This window comes from Cervus canadensis, chromosome 17 (assembly GCF_019320065.1).
Source record: "Cervus canadensis isolate Bull #8, Minnesota chromosome 17, ASM1932006v1, whole genome shotgun sequence".
Taxonomy (NCBI): domain Eukaryota; kingdom Metazoa; phylum Chordata; class Mammalia; order Artiodactyla; family Cervidae; genus Cervus; species Cervus canadensis.
The window spans coordinates 10,835,612-10,856,792 of NC_057402.1; the positions used below are offsets into that span (position 1 = coordinate 10,835,612).

Consider the following 21,181-nt stretch of genomic DNA (forward strand, 5'->3'; position numbering starts at 1 on the left):
GGGGAAGATCCCTTGGAGAAGGAAATGGCCACCCACTCCAGTATTCTTGTCTGGAGAATCCCCATGGATGGAGGAGCCTGGCGGGCTACAATCTGTGGGGTCGCAAAGAGCTGGATATGACTTAGCGACTAAATAACAATGACAGCTCTCCCAGTGGACTGAAAAGTTCCTTGGGAGGTGTTGGGAGCAGGTCTTATTCATTTCTGCCTTCCCTCCTCACACGGGGCCCAGCTTTGAGTTGGGGACCCAGGAGGCCTCCGTGGGTTCCAGCCCTTCCTTCCTGCGAGGTGTTCAGCGCCAGCAGCAGCTACGTCCCACGAGGAGCTGGGTCTCACTGGGGTGCTGCCTGGCTTGAGAAGCAGATGACTTCATGGAGGAATTGCCCAAGGGTCAGGGGTGCAGGATTGCAGGGGATTATGGGAAGCCTCTCTCTCCCTCTTGACTTTACCAGAAACGCCACCATCTCCAAGCAGGATGTTAATCAGTAACAGCCCCACGGGGGGATCACACTTTGGAATAGCAAATATTTGCTGCAGGCTTTCGGCTACAAGCCCTAACCTTCTGTCTTTGCCCTAAATGAAGGACCTTCCCAGGCACCAGGTGGCCACTCACTGGTAAGAGCAGTAAATCAAAGGGAGACTTCAGAGTGTCTGCCTAATGAGGGATGGGGAGAGAAGACCTTCTGTCTCCTCTGGGTGGGTTCCCAGGGGAGGGGGTGGCAACCTGGGCAGCGCTGAGCCCTCATGCCTGGACTGGATGGGGCAGCGAGGAGGTGGGGGAGGTAAGAGGCTTGTTGTAGACACAGGGGCTTCCTCCGCAGAGAGGAGGCCAGCGGAAGAGGCTTTGAAGGCTTGAGATGTCATGCCCACAACAGTCACTTGCAAGCCCCACATAGCTCTCTGGCCTTCTTCCCAGAGACCTGTCTGCCCAAGCAAGTGAGTCCCTGCAGCTTCCAGATCTGGGGGTGGGTTTGCAGCCCCAGGTATATTAAGGGCTGAGAAGTGGTGAGTGAGAGGTTGATTTCTTACTGCTCAGGTTCTATTTAGGGTGCCACATCTCTGTGTCATCTTTAAACAAACAAAAAAAATTGGTTTTTAAATTTTATTTATGTACTTATTTTTGTCTGTGCTGGGTCTTCATGCTGCATGGACTTTTCTTCAGTTGTGGCAACCCAGGGCTACTCTCTAGTTGCAGTCCATGGACTTCTCACTGCAGTGGCTTCTCGTTGTGGAGTACGGGCTCTAGGCGGGCAGGCTTCAGTAGTTGTGGCTCATGGGCTTTGCTCCATGGCATATGGGATCTTCCCGGAGCAGGGATTGAACCTGTGTCTCCTGCATTGGCAGGCAGATTCTTCACCAATGAGCCACCTGGGAAGCCCCTTAGAAAATGAAAGTCATGTCCAACTCTTTGCATCCCCATGGACTATAGCCTGCCAGGCTCCTCTGTTCATGAGATTCTCCAGGCAAGAATACTGGAGTGAGTAGCCATTTTCTTCTCCAGGGGATCTTCCTGACCCAGGGATTGAATCTGGGTCTCCTGCATTGCAGGCAGATTCTTTACCATCTGAGCCACCAGGGAAGCCCCTTAAACAAAATTAATGGCAATTATAATGAAGTAAAGATGAATAGGTTCAGGAATATCAGAGGAATTGCAATTCAGGACAAACTGGCCAATCATAGGCAGTTCCCAAAGAGACAAAGGCCAGGCTGGCTTTTATTAGGTTCTAGGAGGAAGCTGGGGAGCGTTGTTTTGAATAAAAGCTCATTGGAGGAGAATGAGAGTTCAGAGTTATGGCAATTTCTTGTTGGCACCAAGTGATGGGCAGTTTGCTGTTACTAAGGTATGTGGCTGCTGCTAAGTCGCTTCAGTTGTGTCCGGCTCTGTGCGACCCCATAGACAGCAGCCCACAAGGCTCCCCCGTCCCTGGGATTCTCCAGGCAAGAACACTGGAATGGGTTACCATTTCGTTCTCCAGTGCAAGAAAGTGAAAAGTGAAAGTGAAGTCGCTTACTCGTGTCCGACTCTTAGCAACCCCATGGACTGCAAACCTACCAGGCTCCTCCGTCCATGGGATTTTCTAGGCAAGATACTGGAGTGGGTATGTGGAAACCTTCTTTCTTCCTGCTGATCATGAATACTGAGATGAATGGGAATGTGTGACAACCCACCCTACCATCTCCTTCTTCAGGGGGATCTTCCCAAACCAGGGATCAAACCAGCATCTCCTACAGTGGCAGACAGATTCTTTACTACTAGCACCACATGGAAACCATCACAGACAGAAGTGACTCTGAATTTAAGAGTATCTTGCTGTGGGATTAATTTACAAAGGGTTGCTAAAGCCTGTGATATAATGAAGGCATGAACCTGGGTACATTTGGTACACTCCAGCAGGTCTTTACCCAGCACACTTAATGCTGGAGTGACCTATGGAATGCAGGCTTGCCACTTAGAATTGGGCTGCTGCTGCTAAGTCACTTCAGTCGTGTCCGACTCTGTGCGACTCCATGGACTGCAGCCTACCAGGCTCCTCCATCCATGAGATTTTCCAGGCAAGAGTACTGGAGTGGGGTGCCATTGCCTTCTCCCTAGAATTGGGCAGAGCTTCCTAAACACTCGCAGAAAACAGCCGAGCATTTCACCGAATAAGGTTATGCCACTCAAGCCACAGAAAGAATGAGGCCCCAGAGGCTGTGACCCTGTTTATCAAAAGCCAAAAGCAATGTGCTAAGTCCCAGAGCCAGGGGGTCATCTTGTAGCCGGCATAGCGAGGACACAGGCCTCTGCATCAACAAGAGGCCTGGGAACCACACCCTGGCAGCACATTTTGCTTCAGGTGGCCTGGCTCAGAGGGTCTCTGCTGATGGAAACTCTGTGAGGTCTGTGGCCTAGTCCCCAGTGGAAACTGGTGGAGGTTTTTCTCCGTGAAATAAGACACCTCCCCACCCACCAATTCAGGTGACAACCATGACCCTATTTGCTCAGGGTCTCCCCCGCCCTGCCTTGGGGAGATAAGCCTCGACCCCTAGGAAGGAAGTGAGGTCACCGGAGGAGGACCCAGGGAGGAGGTGGGCATCAGACATTAAGGACGATCTCTGCCTTCTTTTCTCCCAAGGAAGCCTTGCTGCTGACCGGGCCTCCACGCTGCCCTGATGTGGGCGGTGCTGAGCCTTCTGCTGGCCTGCCTCCTGGCCCAGGCATGGCTGGCGCCAGGTTCCACCCTTGCTTCCCGCTCGCCGGAGGTCCAGGCAGGGCTGCAGACTCTGCTAACTGCCAGGGCCCAAAACAAGACCAACCAGACCAGTGAGAGACTGTGGGCTCCAGAGGAGGAGGAGGGGGAGGAAGACTCCCCTTGGCTTTCGACCGAGGGGCAGAAGCTCTCCAGGGAGGCCTCCAACTTGGGGTTCAGCCTGCTACGTAAGATCTCCCTGAAGCATGATGGCAACGTGGTCTTCTCCCCACTCGGCCTGGCCTGGGCCATGGCTGCCTTGACTCTGGGGGCCGGGGGGCACAGTAGAGCCCAGCTGGAGGAACTCCTCTTGCAGACCTTGAACCAGACCCGACCGCCACGCCTGCCTGCCCTCTTCAAGCAGCTGCGAGAGAGCCTCTCCCATAACCCAGAGCTGGGCCTGGCCCAGGGGAGTTTCGCCTTCATCCACAAGGACTTTGACATCAGAGAGACCTTCCTCAATCTCTCCAAGAGGTATTTCGATATGGAGTGTGTGACTGTGAATTTTCGTAACACTTCCCAGGCCAAAAGTCTCATGAATCATTACATGAACCAACAGACGCAGGGGAAACTTCCCAAGCTCTTCGATGAGATTAATCCTGACACTGAATTAATTCTCGTGGATTACATCTTGTTCAAAGGTACTTGGATAACATTCTGCTCTTCCAAAGCCGTGAGTCTCTTTGCCTGTCTCTTCCTTTCCTTCTGGGCCTGTGTCCAGTTGATGCCAAAGGATTTCCTAGGAACATGTTCTCAGGTTTCGCAAACAGATTGAAACATGCATTGAACAGGTAGGATGTACCCGGCACAGTGCCAGACAATGTGTCCATTTGATGCCCCTGCCCTGGGGGCCCCGTGTGCCTGCAGGCCTTACTGATAATTTTCCAGACATGTCTACCTAGCTCTCCTCTGACATTCTGACATGGGGAACCTTTTGGGTTATTTTTTTTTTAAACTAGATCATCTGAGATATTTAGGGTTACATCTTTGCTCCTTCACCCTCTACTTTTGTGAACTGGGGCAAGTGACAAAGTCGCTTGTCCTCAGATTCTCAGTATAGAAAATGCAAACTCTCCCACCTACTATAGAGAAGTGAGGCTCAGAGAGGTTGGCTAGGTCAAGGTCACAAGGTAAACGGCAGAAGCTGAACTCAGAGGAGGGGTTCATCTCAGGTCCTTTCCATCCTGCCTTTCTCGTGGAGCAGTGGCCTTGCATGGCCACCGTTGTAGCAGGAAGGAGACACTAGGGGACTTGCAATGTCCGGGAGGGGGACTTTCATTGAGCCAGGCCAGACCGATGTCTGTGTGCGGAGTCACGCGCCTGCATGCCGGCGGCCAAGGTGCCCCCTGCTCAGAGCCTCACTGAGCCCAGGACAGGTGGGAACGTCATCGCGTCTGCCGGGGGCCTCTGTCTGCACATTGTATGCACCAAAGGAGCGGTCAGAGAGCCCTTCCTGCAGACAGGGCTGCAGCCAGGCCCAAAGTCTTCTCTAGGTTGGAGCTAACCAACCACAAGGAAGCGAGTATAGACGGAAGTGTGTCCTTCGGGCATCGTCTGGAATGAGTGACTTTTGTTCACCCTGTGTTTTGTCCAGAACAGTGAGGGAGCCACAGGTGGTTAGGGGATATCTCCTTGCTTCAGTGTGTGATTCCAGCAGGTCTTTGGGTAGATTCGTGTGTGTGTGTGTGTGTGTGTGTGTGTGTGTGTGTGTGTATTTTACAGGCTTCCCTTGTGGCTCAGTTGGTAAAGAATCCGCCTGCAATGCAGAAGACCTGGATTCAATCCTGGCTTGGGAAGATCCCCTGGAGAAGGAAAAGGCTACCCACTCCAGTATTCTGGCCTGGAGAATTCCATGGATTGCTTAGTCCATGGGGTTGCAAAGAGTTGGACGCGACTGAGTGGCTTTCACCACTTTATTTGTGGCTGTGTCAGGGCTCTTGTTTCGTCACGCTCCATAGTGGTGGCACGCGGCCTTAGTTGCCCCACAGCATGTGGGATGTTCCTGTGTGCCCTGCATTGGACCAGGGATCAAACCTGTGTTCCCTGCATTGGAAGGCAGATTCTGGACCACTAGACAATGAGGGAAGTCCCTGGATTCATGTTTTGTCAGTTGGGAAAGGAGCCTGGGAAAGGCTGATCTTTGGGAAATTTATTCTGGCTGCCTGCATGCATACATGCTAAGTCACTTTAGTCATGTCCGGCTTTGTGCGACCACAAGGACTAGGCCCTAGTCCCTAGGCCCTTCTGTCCATGGAGGTTCTCCAGACAAGAATACTAGAGTGGGTTGCCATGCCTTCCTCCTGACTGCCTGAGCTGTGGGCAAAACAAATGCAATAAAGATACCTTTCCTAGTTGGGCAAAAAGGGGGACAGAACCCTGGCCTTTTATTACTTTGGCAAAAATGATGCTTTAGGGGAGGATCGTTTCTACAATGAGTTCCTTTCTTACCTGTTCAGGGAAATGGCTGATCCCTTTTGACCCTGCTCTTACTGAAATGGACACTTTCTACCTGGACAAGTACAAGACTGTCAAGGTGCCCATGATGTACAAGTCAGGCAAGTTTGCCTCCACTTTTGATAAGAATTTTCGTTGCCATGTCCTCAAGCTGCCCTACCGAGGAAACGCCTCCATGCTGGTGGTCCTCATGGGGAGGATAGGTGACCACCTCACCCTTGAAGACTACTTGACCACAGACCTGGTGGACGTGTGGCTTAGGAACATGAAAGCCAGGTACAGCTCTCCCGTCGCCCTGCCCCAGCTCAGCCTCCCCTTCCCTGTGGGCACTCGCAGTTTCATTCTGCGCCTCTCCTGCCCCATGGCGGGCTCCCTGATGGCAGGGGCTGCACTTGTCCTGTTTTCCACTCTGTCAGCATCTGTCACAGTGCGTGCCTCCTTGTTCACTTGGCCAGTCCTCATCAAGGCTCTCCCACTTGTCAGGCGTGATGTATGCATGATGCTAGCCCTCCTCAGGGAGCTCACATGCTAGTGAGGTGCAGGTGGGCACCAGGGGAGGCCAGGCCAAGAAGGTAGACGTAGGCAAACACCTAAGATGAAGGAGGGCTGTGAGGGTGCCCTGAGGGAGAGAAGAGTTACAGGTGGAAGTGTGAAAGTTCTGCATTGGGAGCCTGCTTGGTGGGGGTTCGAGGCACAGTGAGGTGGCCGGTGAGGCTGCCGCAGTTTGGAGGTGAGGTTGCAGGGGAACCAGCAGCCGTCACCCAGGACTGTACATTACAGGCCCTGGGAAAGACTTGGGCTTTTTCCAAAAGAGATGGGAAGCCACTGGAGCCAAGCTGAGCAGCAACATGGTCTGTGCTTGTTGAGAAGAGACGCTGGGGCCATGTGGTAGGAGCAAGGGGACCAGTCACGTGGTCAGCATAACCGCCCAGATCAGGACAGTGGCAGGTCGTGGCAGCGGAGGTAAGGAGGAGCAGCGGGTCCTGGATCTGTGAACCTGGAAGTCACGGGATTGGCCCATGGATGGGATGTGGGCGAGAGAGAAAGGGGGGAGACAAAGATGAAGGTTGTGGCCTTAGCAACTGGAAGGATTTGCCACATACTGAAAAGGGAGACTGTGGGACGAACATGCCAAGGGGTATGTGCAAAAGTTCAGTTGGAATGAGCTGGATTAGAAATAGCTATTAGGCAGCCGGGTGGGGATATCAAAAAGGCAACAGCTGGGTATCAACGGCTGGATCTGGTGTGTGGGGGGTGAGGTCCAGGCTGGGGAGTCAGCAGCACAAAAATGGAACCATGAGACCAGATGCGATGACCTGGGGAGGAGGCTGAGCACAGAGAGCAGGGGTGGGAGCACCGGGCAGGCTCGCAAATGCTTGTGGAATAAATTAATCCACCCATCAGGGTACAAGGAAGTCAGCACCAGTAAGGAGGCCAAGGCGATGCCTCCTGAATCCATCACTCTAGAATCTGACACAGAGGGGAGTCCAGCTAAAGGTCCCAGTGTTCATTTTATCTTCATTCCTCTTCTTTAAATCCTTAGAGCCTGGCAAAGGACTTCAACGTAGTAAGCCCTCAACAAATGTTTAGGTGAATCAATTTATAAATCAGTCTTCAAGACCTGCCATGTCCTCAGTTACACTACAGTGTGAGCCCTGCCCAACTCTACAAGAGAGGAAGAAAGAAGGGTTGAGGGGGCAAAAGGAAATGAATATTCATTGGGCCTCTACTCTACACCAGACATTGTTCTGGGTGCTTCACATATGTTATGTCATTGACTCCTCTGAAGAACACGGTGAAATCGGTATTGGTATTTTGGCTGTACTTCACAGATGAAGACACTGGGACTTCTTTAAGACTATTTAGTACCAGTTAGTAGTTTACATTCTTTTATTTTTGAGCCACAGAACCCATCTTTCTAAACAAGGGTAAGAACTCCAATGTATATTTTTATAGGTGGCATAGAAAGACCTGAATGAGCTTTTTGGCCAACCCAACATAGCTAGATAGATAGGCAGAGAGATAGATAAGACAGATAAATATCAGAGTTTCTCTGGCTAAAAATAAATAGGGGGTTGAAAATTTCCCTTGCTCCTCTCCCCCGACCATTCCCAGACTCCCAAGTTTCTCCTGGAATCCTGGGAGTCCACAGAATAGGGACTGAAAACAGCCCGCCTCCAGGAGTCTGCAGGATCCATGGCAGGAGGTATTTGGTTGGGTTGTTTTTAACACACAGGGAAATGGATACAAAGGACGGCATCTTTCCCTAAAGAGAATGTGAGTCATTGGGAAATAAAACTGGTTTCCTGAAGCAGAAGTAATACATATTTGATAAGTCAGAACTCTCTTCTCTGAGTCAGACCATTACAAAAGAGCAGAATGAGCTACAGTCAACTGAAGGAGACTTGTTACTAGGAGTAAACTTGGAGGAAGGTAAAAAGAAGGTGTGACCTTTTTAGTGTTCAGAATCTACAGTTTTTGTCTACGGTTCACCATTATATGTACTTGTACCACAGAAAAATGGAAGTTTTCTTTCCAAAGTTCAAGTTAGACCAAAAGTATAAGATGCATGAGCTGCTTAAACAGATGGGAGTCCGAAAAATCTTCTCACCCTGGGCTGACCTGAGTAATCTCGCGGCTACTGAAAGAAACCTGAAAGTTTCCAAGGTAAGTCAGGCTCTTTCAGGGGGGTCCAAGAGAACAGATGTTTTTCCATCCCACTGAACGTCGATAAAAGGCTGAGTTGTAGTAGAAAAGTGAAAGTCGCTCAGTCGTGTCTGACTGTTTGCGACCCCATGGACTGTCCAGTCCATGGGATTCTCCAGGCCAGAATACTGGAGTGGGTAGCCTTTCCCTTCTCCAGGGAATCTTCCCAACCCAGGGATGGAACCCAGGTCTCCCACATTGTAGGTGGATTCTTTACCAGCTGAGCCACAAGAGAAGCCTTGTAGTAGAAAACTAGATTAAAATTCCCAAAGACTTGAAACAGCGCCCAAGCTGGATGTCTGAAGAATTTGGAGCTACTTTATTAAAACATCTGTTTAACTAATTTATGTAGCGCTCCCTCCCTCTCTTCTCTCAGTGCTCAAGGAGAAATTTACCCCAAAAGGGACTTGGTTCACAGATTCACTTAGAAGCCCATAAACTGCACCACCTGACCGTTTTATTCACTGATTTGGGTGGGGGGAGGGGCTGCACCCTGCAGCTTGTGGGATCTTAGTTTCCCGACCATGAATTGAGCCCACACTCCCTGCAGTGGAATCTTCTTCTTAACCACCTGACTGCCAGTGACGCCCACTGCTTTGGAGAGGGAAGAAAACCCCCGGGGTCATCTGGCTAACTTCCCGCCTCTTCTGAAAACCCCCTCTGATAGATCCCTACAAAACAATCTTCCAGCTTTGTTTTTTAATGTTTGCAGTGACACAGAACTTATTTGAAAAGCAGCTCAATCTACAAATGGCTAAAACTGTTTTTTGCGTTTTATTCATATATATATTTTGACCTGTAATTCCCCCAAATTACATTCTTTGTCCTTAGTTCTGCCTCTGTAGCATCCAACATATGCATTTCTGCTACAAACACATGAAAGACTGAAGAAATGTGTTTTGGTTTTAGAGCTTAAACTCTAAATTATTGATGTTTTCCCTTTGTTTACTCCAGGAAGGGAATTTTCACTCCAGGAACTTAAGAGAATGTCTAGGTATTATTATTAATACACTGTTTTCATTATCTCTTTTTAGAATAATTATACAGGTCCATTACTCTCATCACATGAGGTTCTTGGACAAAAGGGTCTTGCGAACAGGACGGGTAGTCTATATCCAGGCCACCTGAGTTCAGAAAGACTTCAGGGACCCAGAGGCTTGCTCCAGGGGACACCTTAGAGTGGTACCAGGTTCGAGGAGACTGCTACAGAATAACCACATTCCTGCCCCACCTCCCTCCCACCCCCTGCCTGCCAGAAAGGTCAAAGTTCTCAGGGGTTCCAGACAGCTTGAAAACCTTCCAGGAGGTATATCAGCTCAGTTCGAAAATCAATAACACAGGGACTTCCCTGGTGGTCCACTGGTTAAGACTCCACACTCCCAATGCAGGGGGCCTGGGTTCAAACCCTGCTCAGGGAACTAGATTCCAAATGCTGCAACGAAGGGTTTGCATGCCACAGCTCAGACCCGGTACAGCCAAATGAATATTTTTAAAAATAAGTAGCACAAAGTGCATGCTCAGTAAGTATTTGTTGATTTGATCCATGTGTGTGTGTTGTGCTCGCTTCGGCAGCACATATACTAAAATTGATCCGTGTGTGTGTGAACTGGCCAGCCACAGAGTCCCCTGGTCCCTGGCCAGAATGAATTTCACAATCGGGTTCCTGGTGTCCCCTGGAGCTTGAGGGGCTTCTGAGGCAGTTGCTCGGGCAATCGCAGACCATTCCCCTCTGCAGATGAGCCCTGTACCAGTACATCCCAAGAGCACAGCCCTGTGGGTAAGGACCATAACAAAAAGTGTTTGGGGGTTCAGTGAATCCCCTCGTCTCCATGAGCACACAAATGTTCTTCCACATATTTCCTTTCCTAGGTTTTACAAAGAGCGATGATTGAGGTGGATGAAGAAGGTACAGAGGCAATGGCAGGAACCCTATCAGAAATCACTGCTTATTACATGCCTCCCATCATCAGAGTGGACCGGCCATTTCTCTTCATCGTCTATGAAGAAACCTCCAGAACCGTGCTATTTCTGGGCCGGGTGGTGAATCCAACTCTCCTGTGATTTACAACATGCGTGAGTCCTTGGATCTACAGCGATGCTGGATCCAAGGTGTCTGAATCCACAAGGACATTGGCACTGGGCGTCCCCTCTTGTCCTCAAGTGCTAGTTGAGCCATTCTTAGATAGGTCTGCATATGAAATTCAAGCTTATTTTAAGGAGATGTTTGTACGAGCTGGCTGGTATTTTAAGCCTGTTTGTAAGAGCCTATGTTATTAACTGAAACCATCTTGGTATCTGGACTTAGCAGAACTCTATTTCAAGATGAAGTCTTTGGGAAGAAGACAAGTACACATTCTCCATGGGTCATGTGCTTCGCTCTCTTTACTGCTCCCTGGTACAAATCAGTGTTCTATTTTAACCTACTAGAGAATAATTTCTTGGCGACTAAAATTAGAAAAAAGAGAGCTGTAGTCAGGCCTGATCACAGCATCTGCCGCCATGTGGTTTTTCCTATGCCATGGAGCCATTAACTGAGCTACAGATCTTCCAGTTCAATCTCTTAATTTTTTTATACAAAGCCAAGAAACGGGAAACCAGAGAAAGGGCCACAGTAAGGGTTTCATGGGGCTTTCCAGGTGGCGCTAGTGGTAAAGAACCCGCCTGCCAATGCAAGAGACATTGAGAGACTCGAGTTCAATCCCTGGGTTGGGAAGATCCCCTGGAGGAAGGCATGGAAACCCACTCCAGTATTCTTGCCTAGAGAATCTCCAGAGGAGCCTGGTGGGCCACAGTCCATAGGGTCACAAAGAGTCGGACACAACTGAGTAACTGAGCACACATGGATGCAGGCAAGGCTTTCATGGGCCCCAGGCCCTTTTGCCTCTGTGGATTCCTTCTTCCATTTTATACACACACACACACACACACACATATATGTGTATATACATATATACACACACAAACATATATGTGTGTATAATAAAAATATTTATGACTGTATTTGTATAAAGGTGAATATATTCTCAGTTATATCTGTCTTTATACTAATGCAAAGCATGAAACTTGTTTATAGCAAGCAGTAAGACATCTTCATGGGTCCCTGAAAGTATTGTGGGCCTGACGTCCTATGCCTACAGCATCGAATGGAGAAATCAGGCAGGGCATCTCAGAGGAAGGAAAACCAGTGCAGCAATGGCAGAGTCAGGGCCCTGCCACTCCCGACTCCAGGCCCCAAGCCCATTCCACTCTTCCTTCTTCCTGTCTAAAGCATCTCATGGGGTGCAGTTCAACAGGAGGCATGTGCTCACGTCTCAGTTACCCGTTGTGATTAAACAGAATGTAAGCATGGACTTTGTCCCAAGGTTCAAAGAAAGATAACAAAACAGTTTCTGAGCCCGTCATCATCTTTTATAGAGATAAGAAAATATTTTAGGAGTAAATTCAGAGACTCAGGAGTACAGTTAACTATTTTTGGAATGTCAACTAGGTTGACTAACCACCTAATTGGATTTTTATCTGTTTGCTAGCCAATTTAAATATACTTAAATTTACTGTATAGTTATTCCTCTTATTACAACTGACAGATATATGTGAATAGTACCTAATGTGAATAGATAATAATAATAAACTGCAGTCTAGAGACTGACTCTTTATCATTCTAAAACCTGGATATTAGTTCATTCCTGTATGCCCTCCACATGCACTGACTGATATCAGTAAGCCAGGCAACTCTAGGGCCTAGAAAGAAACAAAAATAGAGGACTAACTTCAGTTGACATCCTTAAGTGACTTGTTACTATTCAATTAATGAGCTTCGTTTGTAGAAAAACAGCAGAAAGAGAAATAAAAGAGGGCTCAGTCAAATTACTCATGTCTTTAGAAATGAAATCTAAAGAAGAAAGCCACAATACCCTCTGAAATAAATTGGCCAAACCCAGTGATAGAAGGTTCATGATTATCAAAGCATTCATAGAGCATACACTCAAACTCTTGCCTTCTCTGCACATATTTGCACAGAACGATGATGACATGGGACAATGATATCTGACGCGTTACTCTTTAAGGCAGAAAATGGCCCTGTTCTCTATAAAAAAAAATTAGTATTTCCCCACATATGCTTAAGAAGCTCCAAGGATACTAGATTTTCTAAATATGTATGCATGGTGAAAAAGGCAGATTAAGGAAAAATGTAACTGATCTTACAAAAAAATCTGTTTCAACCGAAGAGGAAAATTCTGAATATTCTAACAACACTTCACTATATTTAAGGGTCAGATTTTAAAAACTGTTCCTGCACAGACACATACACACTCATACTCACTTCCTAACACTCATGCCACAACTGAGATCAGATTATTGAATTAACTGAATTCATTTTATCTTCATGGTATAAACCCCAGTCAAGCTGAAGATACTGTTCTATTTCAATTCAAATTATTTCACATATGCCACTGACTGTAGGTAAAATGGACTCACTCTTCCAGAATAAGGCATCTTTATAAAGCCCAGGAAGTCAAGTAACAGAAATGATTTTTAAATGTAACAAGGTTATGGGAGCAAAGCTCTATATGCTCTTCTCTATTAAGTAAAACCATTTTAGCTCTATTTCTGCCAGTAAGATTGATTCTACAGGTCTGTTTTTTTGCTTATAATGCTGATTAGTGACATTCTAGAACCTATCCTTAAAACTGCAAGTTTCCATAATTAACAAAGATGTTTCTATTTCTCTGCAGCGACAGTTAGAGAGAGATGTGTCTTTGTCATACAACTGGTTGAAAGGAACTATTTGATAACCTGTTAGACTGAGAACTTTTTCAAGAGTATCAATCATTGTTTCTGGTGGAAATTGAGATACATACAGATATTCATAAATGTCACTACTTGTTTTTTGCTCTATGTATCTGTCCTTGGAAGTATAATTTTAACAAATATTTCAACAATTTTAGTAATTATCGTGTTCTCTTGGAAAAAAAGAAAACCTCTAAACATAACTTTGATTGACTGTCTTAATAGATTAATTTAGTGCCTAAGATAAGACTGCAGCTGACTTCTGTAGATTTCTGAGCTTTATAAACATTAGTGACTTTTCTGTCAAATCATTTTCTTCTTCTCCTGCATGCATGGTAAAGAAAAAGTCCTAACTCTGTTAAACTTATTATTGAGCAAATAAAATTCTGCATTTTATTTAAAGTAACAGAGTCAATGCTGACTATGAACTAAAGTGCTAGAAAAACTGATGCTGCTCTGACATCCATTGTGTACCCCAGATGCTCTCTCCTAGATCATAATGTATTCAGTTCCACGTTAGTGATGTTAGTAGGAGACATCACTAACATGGTTAAGTGAAATCCACAAAGAATGTATGAACTAACCAGTATTGTCAAGCTTCTCATACCTAATCAATTTTTAACTACTGACAAAATGAATGGTTGAACAATTCCATTTACCTGATGGTCCTTCAATGAAAGATATTAAGCATCACTAAAAATAGCCAAAAAAGAGGCCATAGGTAAGGAAAGGGGAAAACAAACACCATGAAAGCCTCATACTGAGTAGCTGTCCCCTTGGGTGATTTTAGTTGATGTCTGTGCCCTTTTCTTGTTCATTACTTAAAAATAAACTGTCTTTAATTACAGAATAAAAACTACAGAAAATATTTAAAACTGTTTTCACAAACACAGGTATCTCATTAACCTATGTTTTATTTTGAGTAAATTCATTATTCATTATTTCACATTATAAAAAGTAACCACACACGCATATGCATTCACAAATTAGATCATCTTTATCATACATCAATATATTTTTTTAAAAAAACAAATATTTTCAATATCAATATAATTATATGCTGATTGCATTTTGAAATAGAGAAGCTGACAATAGCTTCATACAGTATATCTCAAGAACTGACATTTTTAAAATTAAGAACTGGATAGGTTCCTCAGGCAAATTTTGATGGAAATAATAGCATTAGTACAAATAAATGCTGTTGACATAGCTTAAGCATGATAGCTTGGAATAACAGCTGATTCAAACTAGATTCATCATTTCTAATTCAGTAAGGACAAATACAATCTAAAATGTAAACAAAGTATTTATAAAATAAATTCTTCTAGGTAACAAAGGAAATCATCAATCTATTATTTTTAAGGTAGTTGTAGCTAAAAGTTATCAGAAATCTTTGTAGAATTTTCATTGCCAAATTTTAATTTCAGAATGTCCAGGTACAACATCCTGTCACCACAATCGCAGGACTGATACAATTTAGGACAGCTGTTTGTACCGTTTCAGTGTGACTTTCCTATTGGGCTTGGAGATTTGTGAGAAAATGCAGTGTCTTTTTTACTCCCAAGTCCCCCTTCAAGTGATTAGCTAGGCAGGGTGATTTCAGTTGATTTGGGCCTTTCATACAATTTTTAAATGCTAAACTCTAGCACAGTTAAATAGATGGTTTCCTGCACAAATAAATGCAGACATCTCTTTTGTAGCAGTAGTTAAAGCACATACCTAATGCTGTTTTTATTACACTTCACTATAACATTGGAATTCTGTAACCACATTATTGTTCAAGAAATATATATTATACCTCCTAGGGAATATAATTTCAAATATGGAACGTTTAACAACATCAGCTGCCATTATGTATCTCTCTCTTTTCCAGTCACCAGCCATTGCTTTAGCTTTTGTTCGTCAATCACATTATCTCCAGCTGTCTTTGTTTTGCCTCCTTCATCAAGGAGATGGACTAAGGATTGGATTTTCTGGATTTCCTTTGTCAGAAAAGAAGCAAGAAAGAAAGAAGAGAAGGAAGAAGGGGAGGGGGGGAGAAGAAAAAAGAAAACAAAACATGAAAAAGTTTATCCATATAATACTTACAAAGTAAAGAAACTGATACAATCCAGTTTGAAAAAACCTAATATATGAGAACTGCAATTAAGTAGACAAGTGAATGACACGTTAAAGTTTACTTGGAATAACATTTAATTACTCAATCTTATGTGCATCTAACACAGCGTTCAATTCAATTCATACTTTTCCTGTTTTTCATTTCTATAACCATAGCGGAAATTAACACAACCTAAAATTATCAATCATCTGGCCTTGTAAAACGTAAGATACGATGCATTCCTAAACTTCCTTTAAGACACTGATATTTATAAATGCCAGATGTATCCATCTTTATGACAATCGAAGGTTGGAGAATATATTGCATAGAATTTTTTTAAGCAGCAAAACTGAGATAATTAATACTTTCTGAAATCACTTCACAGACTTATTTTAAGCAAAAAGGACAGATTTTCATTTGGATATGCCATAGTGCTGAATGGTGGTGGATAAGAGTCCACAGGAACATGACTAATATCTACAGACACTGATCACTTATTGCAGTTATGTGGCAGTGTGCATTCATGAGAAAGTCTAAATTAGAACCACGTAACATGGAGAGAGTTGTGGACCTGGAGATTCAGTTACACATTAACCAAGCAGCCGTGATACCAATACACCTCCTACTTCCGAATATTCAGAAAAACAACAAACTTCACGTGACTGGTTAGCAGTGTTTGTTTTTAGATTCATTTTTTAAACAATTATATATGCAACTGATTATATGATCATTTCTATAATTATATATTATAAATATTGAGCAAAATAAAATTTAGTCCATAAAAAGGAAAAGCATGCTCAACAATGAAAGAACACATAAAGAAGTCATCTGAAGTAATGATCAGTTGCTCAGTTGTGTCCGACTTGTTACGGCTGCATGGACTGTAGCCCACCAGATGCCTCTGTCCATGGGAATTCTGAGGCAAGAGTACTGGAGTGGGTTGCCATTTCCTCCTCCAAGGGATCTTCCTGACCCAGGGATCGAATTTACCCACTGTTTGTGTCTTCTGCATTGGTAGGTGGATTATTTACAACTGGTGCCAATAATGGAGAGCTGGTATAAGTAGATTAGGCTGCAATGGTCTTTACTTTTAACAATAAATGACTGTCGCATTTAGAAAGATGAGAAGAGAATGAATTGCATTCTGATATTATTAAATGTGTTCTTCAATAGAAGAATTCCAGAACAGTCTTTTGAGAGGAAGAGGATCAAGAGTGATCAAGAGGAAGGATTTCAGGATGTCAAAAGGTTAGGTGCCTCAGAGGATGAACTGAGTCTGTCCTGTCATTTCACAGAGGGGCACAGCGAGGACCAGAGTGCTGACATGAACTGCACATGGGAACCAGAGCACGCGGCTCCAGCTCTGTGCTCTCCATAGATCATTACGCTGTCCTGCCTCTATTTCAAGACTTTAACTGGAACTTCCACCGTACAGTCATTAGAGCAATATTGTATGGCTAACAGATTCTCTGTAGTAACACTACTAACCTGTACCATCAATATTATTTTTTCTGTTTACTATCAATTTTTTTCTATTATATAGTCCCACTCTTTCCTTGAGCTCTATTCAATAAATGTGCTTCTAAGTTTTAAATGAATTTGGAATACATCTATATTTGTATATACCAATGGCCAATTAAAAATTTAGAACAAATTATAATACAGTTCAGTCTAAATGGGACTCCAGTATGGAGCTTCTGATGTGCAAAAAGATGTACGATGGAAACTTTATTAGAAAATATTAATCAAAATATTCATGAATTACCCTGATAGCTCAGTTGGTAAAGAATCCACCTGCAGTGCAGGCAGGAGACCCCAGTTCAATTCCTGGGTTGGGAAGATCCCCTGGAGAAGGGAAAGGCTATCCACTCCAGTATTCTGGCCTGGAGAATTCTGTGAACTGTATAGTCCATAGGGTTGCAAAGAGTTGGACATGACTGACTTTAATTTTCACTTCATTCATGAATTAAGTGAACTATGTTTAAAAGAAAATCTGAATCCTGTTTAAATTCTCTTCTAATCAGAAGAGCCAGGTGTCCCATATGGAAGAGGAAACCGGTAACTATAGTTTGGGCATCTTGGATGAATCGCTTCTACGTGGATATGACCTCTACCAACGTTGATTTTTTTTCCCCACTACCCTCTTACATGTCTAACCTAAGAGAAACAAAGGTTTCAACAATTCAAATAAGATACAACTGGTGCATAAAAAGGAACCGTGAAGGGGTTCCTTATAACTTTAAGGAACAAATGTCTGTAGAAATCTCTAGCTTATTGGACCCACAACTCTAGATTATATGCTGCAGTAGTATTTTTTAACTGGCATCATTACACCCATCCTTCTGAGCACTGGGTGATTAAATACCATGACCTTAAGCTAGTTGTCTGTTATTGCCGTTGTTTTAGTCTCTTAAGTCATATCTGACTCTTTGCAATCCCATAGACTGTAGCCAGCCAGACTCCTCTGTCCATGGGATTTTCCAGGCAAGAATACTGGAGTGGGTTGCCATTTCCTTCTCCAGGGGATCTTCCTGACACAGGAATCGAACTCACGTGTCCTGCATTGCAGGCAGATCTTTACTGCTGAGCCACCAGGGAAGCCCAAGCTAGTTGTTTAAAGGAATGCAAACATTTTGCAGAAAAATACACAGATCTCAGCTCAGTTATTAATGGAAGCCATTTAAAGTTTCTTGTCAATTCCCTAAGGTTACAACGTCTTTGCCATATATAAATTATCTTATATAAGATATGTAACATAACCAGAGGCATGTGATAACAATCCGTTTTAACTGATAGCATTTCCTCATTACAGACCCTTCCTATTCTTTGGAAACTATTTAAGAGGGAAGGAAAGTACACTAAGAAAAAGAACAGAATAAAACACTTAGCAGTCCACCACTGGATTACTTACAAGGTAGCCTTCCGTGGTTGTGTATCTTTACTTCCACTGCTCTTGGGATCAACTGAGTTACCTGTCCCTCGGGAGGTGCTGGGCAGGGAGGTATTAGAAGAAAAGGAACTGGGAGCACTATTGGTGTTACGAGTCCGGAATGAGTCATCTGAAAGGAACACACGTACAGTCAGCCAGATGGAGTCCACTAGAGAGATGTGAACCTTCAAGAAGGTTCATGAGAGCTGCCTTTTCCCCTTCTTTTAAAGCCAATTTTACTAAGGTGTAAATTGTATACAATAGACTGCACAGATTTAAGGTCCTGAAACTTGCATATACTATGAAGCCATCACCACAATCAAGAGAGAACAGACCCGTCACATTTGCTCCTGCCTCATCACCTCCCCGTTCCTTCTCTGATGCCAGGCAACCACGGACCTGCCTGCTGCTGCTCACTACGGATTAGTCTGCATTTCATGAAATTTCATATAAATGGACTCAAACAGTATACACTCTTCTTTTGTCTGACTTCTCTCATTCAGCATAATTATGTTGCAACTTATCCCCATTTTATACATCAATACTTTATGCTTTTTATTGCTGACCAGCACTCCTATTGACCAGTATTCCCGTAGAAGGAAATGGCATCACACTCCAGTATTTCCACCTGGAGAATCCCATGGACAGAGGAGCCTGGAGGGCTCCAGTCATTGGGTTGCAGAGTAGGACACGACTGACCGACTGAGCACATTCCTATTGCACGGACATGTCGAAATTTGTCTATCCATTCTCCTATTGATAGACATCATGATCCCCCCCATTATAATCTATTACAAATAAAGCTGCTGTGAATGATAGTGTGCAAGTTTGTATGTGGACATGTGTTTTCTCTTTCGTTAAGTCTTGAATGGAACTGCTGAATCATGTAGTCGGTGTATATTTAATTTCCTAAGAAACTGCCAAATTGCTGTCTGAAAGTGGTTATACCACTTTGCATTTCCAGCAGCAATATATGAGAGTCCTGGATATGGATACTCCATATCCTCACACACTTGACATTGTGAGTGTTTTTAAACACTAGTGGATGTGATGTGGTATCTCCTTGTGCGTGTGTGACTTCTTTCTCATTGCATTAACTTTCATTTCTCTAATGTTACTGATCTTAAGCATCTTTTTACTTACTTGTGTATCTTCTCCTGTGAAATGCCTGTTCAAATCTTTTTCTCATTTTAAATCAGTTGCCTGATTTGTTTTAAAGATTGTTGTATATTCTAAAAACTAGAAATAGAGCTACTATATGATCCTGCAATCCACTCCTGGGCATATACCCGGAGAAAACCATAATATGAAAAGATAAATGCACCCCAGTGTTCATTGCAGCACTATTTGTAATAGGCAAGGCATTAGAAGCAAACTAAATGTCCATCAACAAATGAATGGATTAAGATGATTTGGTGGAATATGGAATATTACTCAACCATAAAAATAAAGTAATGCCATTAGCAGCATTTGAATGGACCTATGATAGTAGATTGTCATACTATGTCAAGTAAGCCCGGGAACAATAAATATCATATATCACTTATATGTGGAATCTAAATAAAGAAAAAAGATATAAATGAACTTATTTCCAAAACAGAAAGAGACTCACAGACATAGAAAACATAAAGAGGGTGGCAGGAGGGATAAATTAGGAGGGTGGGAATACCATATACACACTGCTATATATAAAACAGATAGCCAACAAGGATCTATTGAATGGCAAAAGGCATGTGTACTCAGTCGTGTCTGACTCTTTGTGACCCCATGGACTGTAGCCAGCCAGGCTCCTCTGTCCGTGGAATTTTCCAGGCAAGAATACTGGAGTGGTTTGCCATTTCCTTCTCCAGGGGATCTTCCCGACCCAGGGACTGAACCTGTGTCTCTCGAGCCTCCTGCATTGGTAGGCAGATTCTTTACTAGTTGAGCCACCGGAGAAGCCAGCACAAGGAACTCGACTCAATATTTTGTAATAATCTATAAGGGAAGAGAATCTGAAGAATATATATATAACCGAATCACTGTGCTTGTACACCCGAAACTAAGAATATTGTAAATCAACTATACTTCAACTTAAAAAAAAAAAAACAAACTTAACAAACTTGTATATTCTAGATACAAGTCCTCTGTCGGGTATATGTAACATGAATATTTTCTCCCAATCTCTGTCCTGCCTTTTATTTTTTTAACACTCTATTTCAAAGTGTTAAACTTTTAAATTTTAATGAAGTACGGTAAGTTAATTTTTTACGGTTTGGAGAAATTTTTGTCAATTCTAAAATCACAAAGACTTATTTCTATATTTTCTTCAGAAATATCACATTTTTAACTTTTAAGTTTACAAAACATTTTGAGTTAATTTTGTGTATAGTGTGAGATAAGAATTGAGGTTCAGTTTTTTGGGTTTATTATGGACATTCAATTGTTTTAGCATCAAAAACTTTTAGTAAAAAAAAAAATACAATTCTATCACCACTGATTTATCAAGGAACCTTTCTTAAAACTCAGCTAACTATGTTTGTCAGTGTAGGTCATACAGTCTTGAGTACTGAAGCTTTAGGAGTATAATGCTATCAGGTAATTGTTATTTTTTCTTTTTCAAAATACTCAGTTCTGTGTATATACACAGTAACTTTCAAAAACATTTTTATCAGGATTGCATTGAATCTCTGGCTCAAATAAAAAACAATTGACATCATAACAATATTAAGTTTTCCAATCCATGAACAAGATATGCTTTCTATTTATTTATGTCTAATTTCTTCCAGCAATGTTAGTGTGTATCTAGCAAACATTTTGCTAAATTTGATCCCTGAGCATTTAATATTTTTGAGGTTATTTTAAATGTTATCTTCAAACAGACATAATTTTTTAAAGTATATGGTTTATAGAAAAATTGAGACAAATATGAAGAATTCCCACCTACCCCCATAGTTCAGTCAGTTTAGTTCAGTCGCTCAGTCATGTCTGACTCTTT

General features: G+C 43.5%; 2 protein-coding genes across 6 annotated transcripts in view; one reads left to right on the forward strand and one right to left on the reverse strand.

The window, feature by feature from the left end:
- The first annotated feature begins 513 nt into the window (after window positions 1–513).
- Window positions 514–10,638, forward strand: SERPINA10 (serpin family A member 10). 2 transcript variants are annotated; one of them, XM_043490243.1, is made up of 5 exons: window positions 514–614; window positions 3,116–3,870; window positions 5,686–5,959; window positions 8,200–8,350; window positions 10,259–10,638. In XM_043490243.1, exons 2-5 carry the CDS (start codon window positions 3,153–3,155, stop codon window positions 10,448–10,450), a joined length of 1,335 nt encoding a protein of 444 aa, XP_043346178.1. In that variant the 5' UTR covers window positions 514–614; window positions 3,116–3,152; the 3' UTR covers window positions 10,451–10,638. The 2 variants fall into 2 exon arrangements, with proteins under 2 accessions (XP_043346178.1, XP_043346179.1); XM_043490244.1 differs by having other exon boundaries at window positions 561–614; window positions 3,120–3,870.
- A 3,407-nt stretch (window positions 10,639–14,045) lies between these two features.
- PPP4R4 (protein phosphatase 4 regulatory subunit 4) overlaps window positions 14,046–21,181 on the reverse strand; it is a 100,722-nt gene continuing 93,586 nt past the window's right edge. For all 4 annotated transcript variants that reach the window (XM_043490239.1, XM_043490238.1, XM_043490240.1 and 1 more), the window contains 2 exons: window positions 18,187–18,334; window positions 14,046–15,159 (listed from right to left, as the gene is read on the reverse strand). In XM_043490239.1, the coding sequence (XP_043346174.1) occupies window positions 15,135–15,159; window positions 18,187–18,334 (173 nt within the window). In that variant the 3' untranslated portion in view covers window positions 14,046–15,134. The remainder of the gene's footprint in view (window positions 15,160–18,186; window positions 18,335–21,181) is intronic.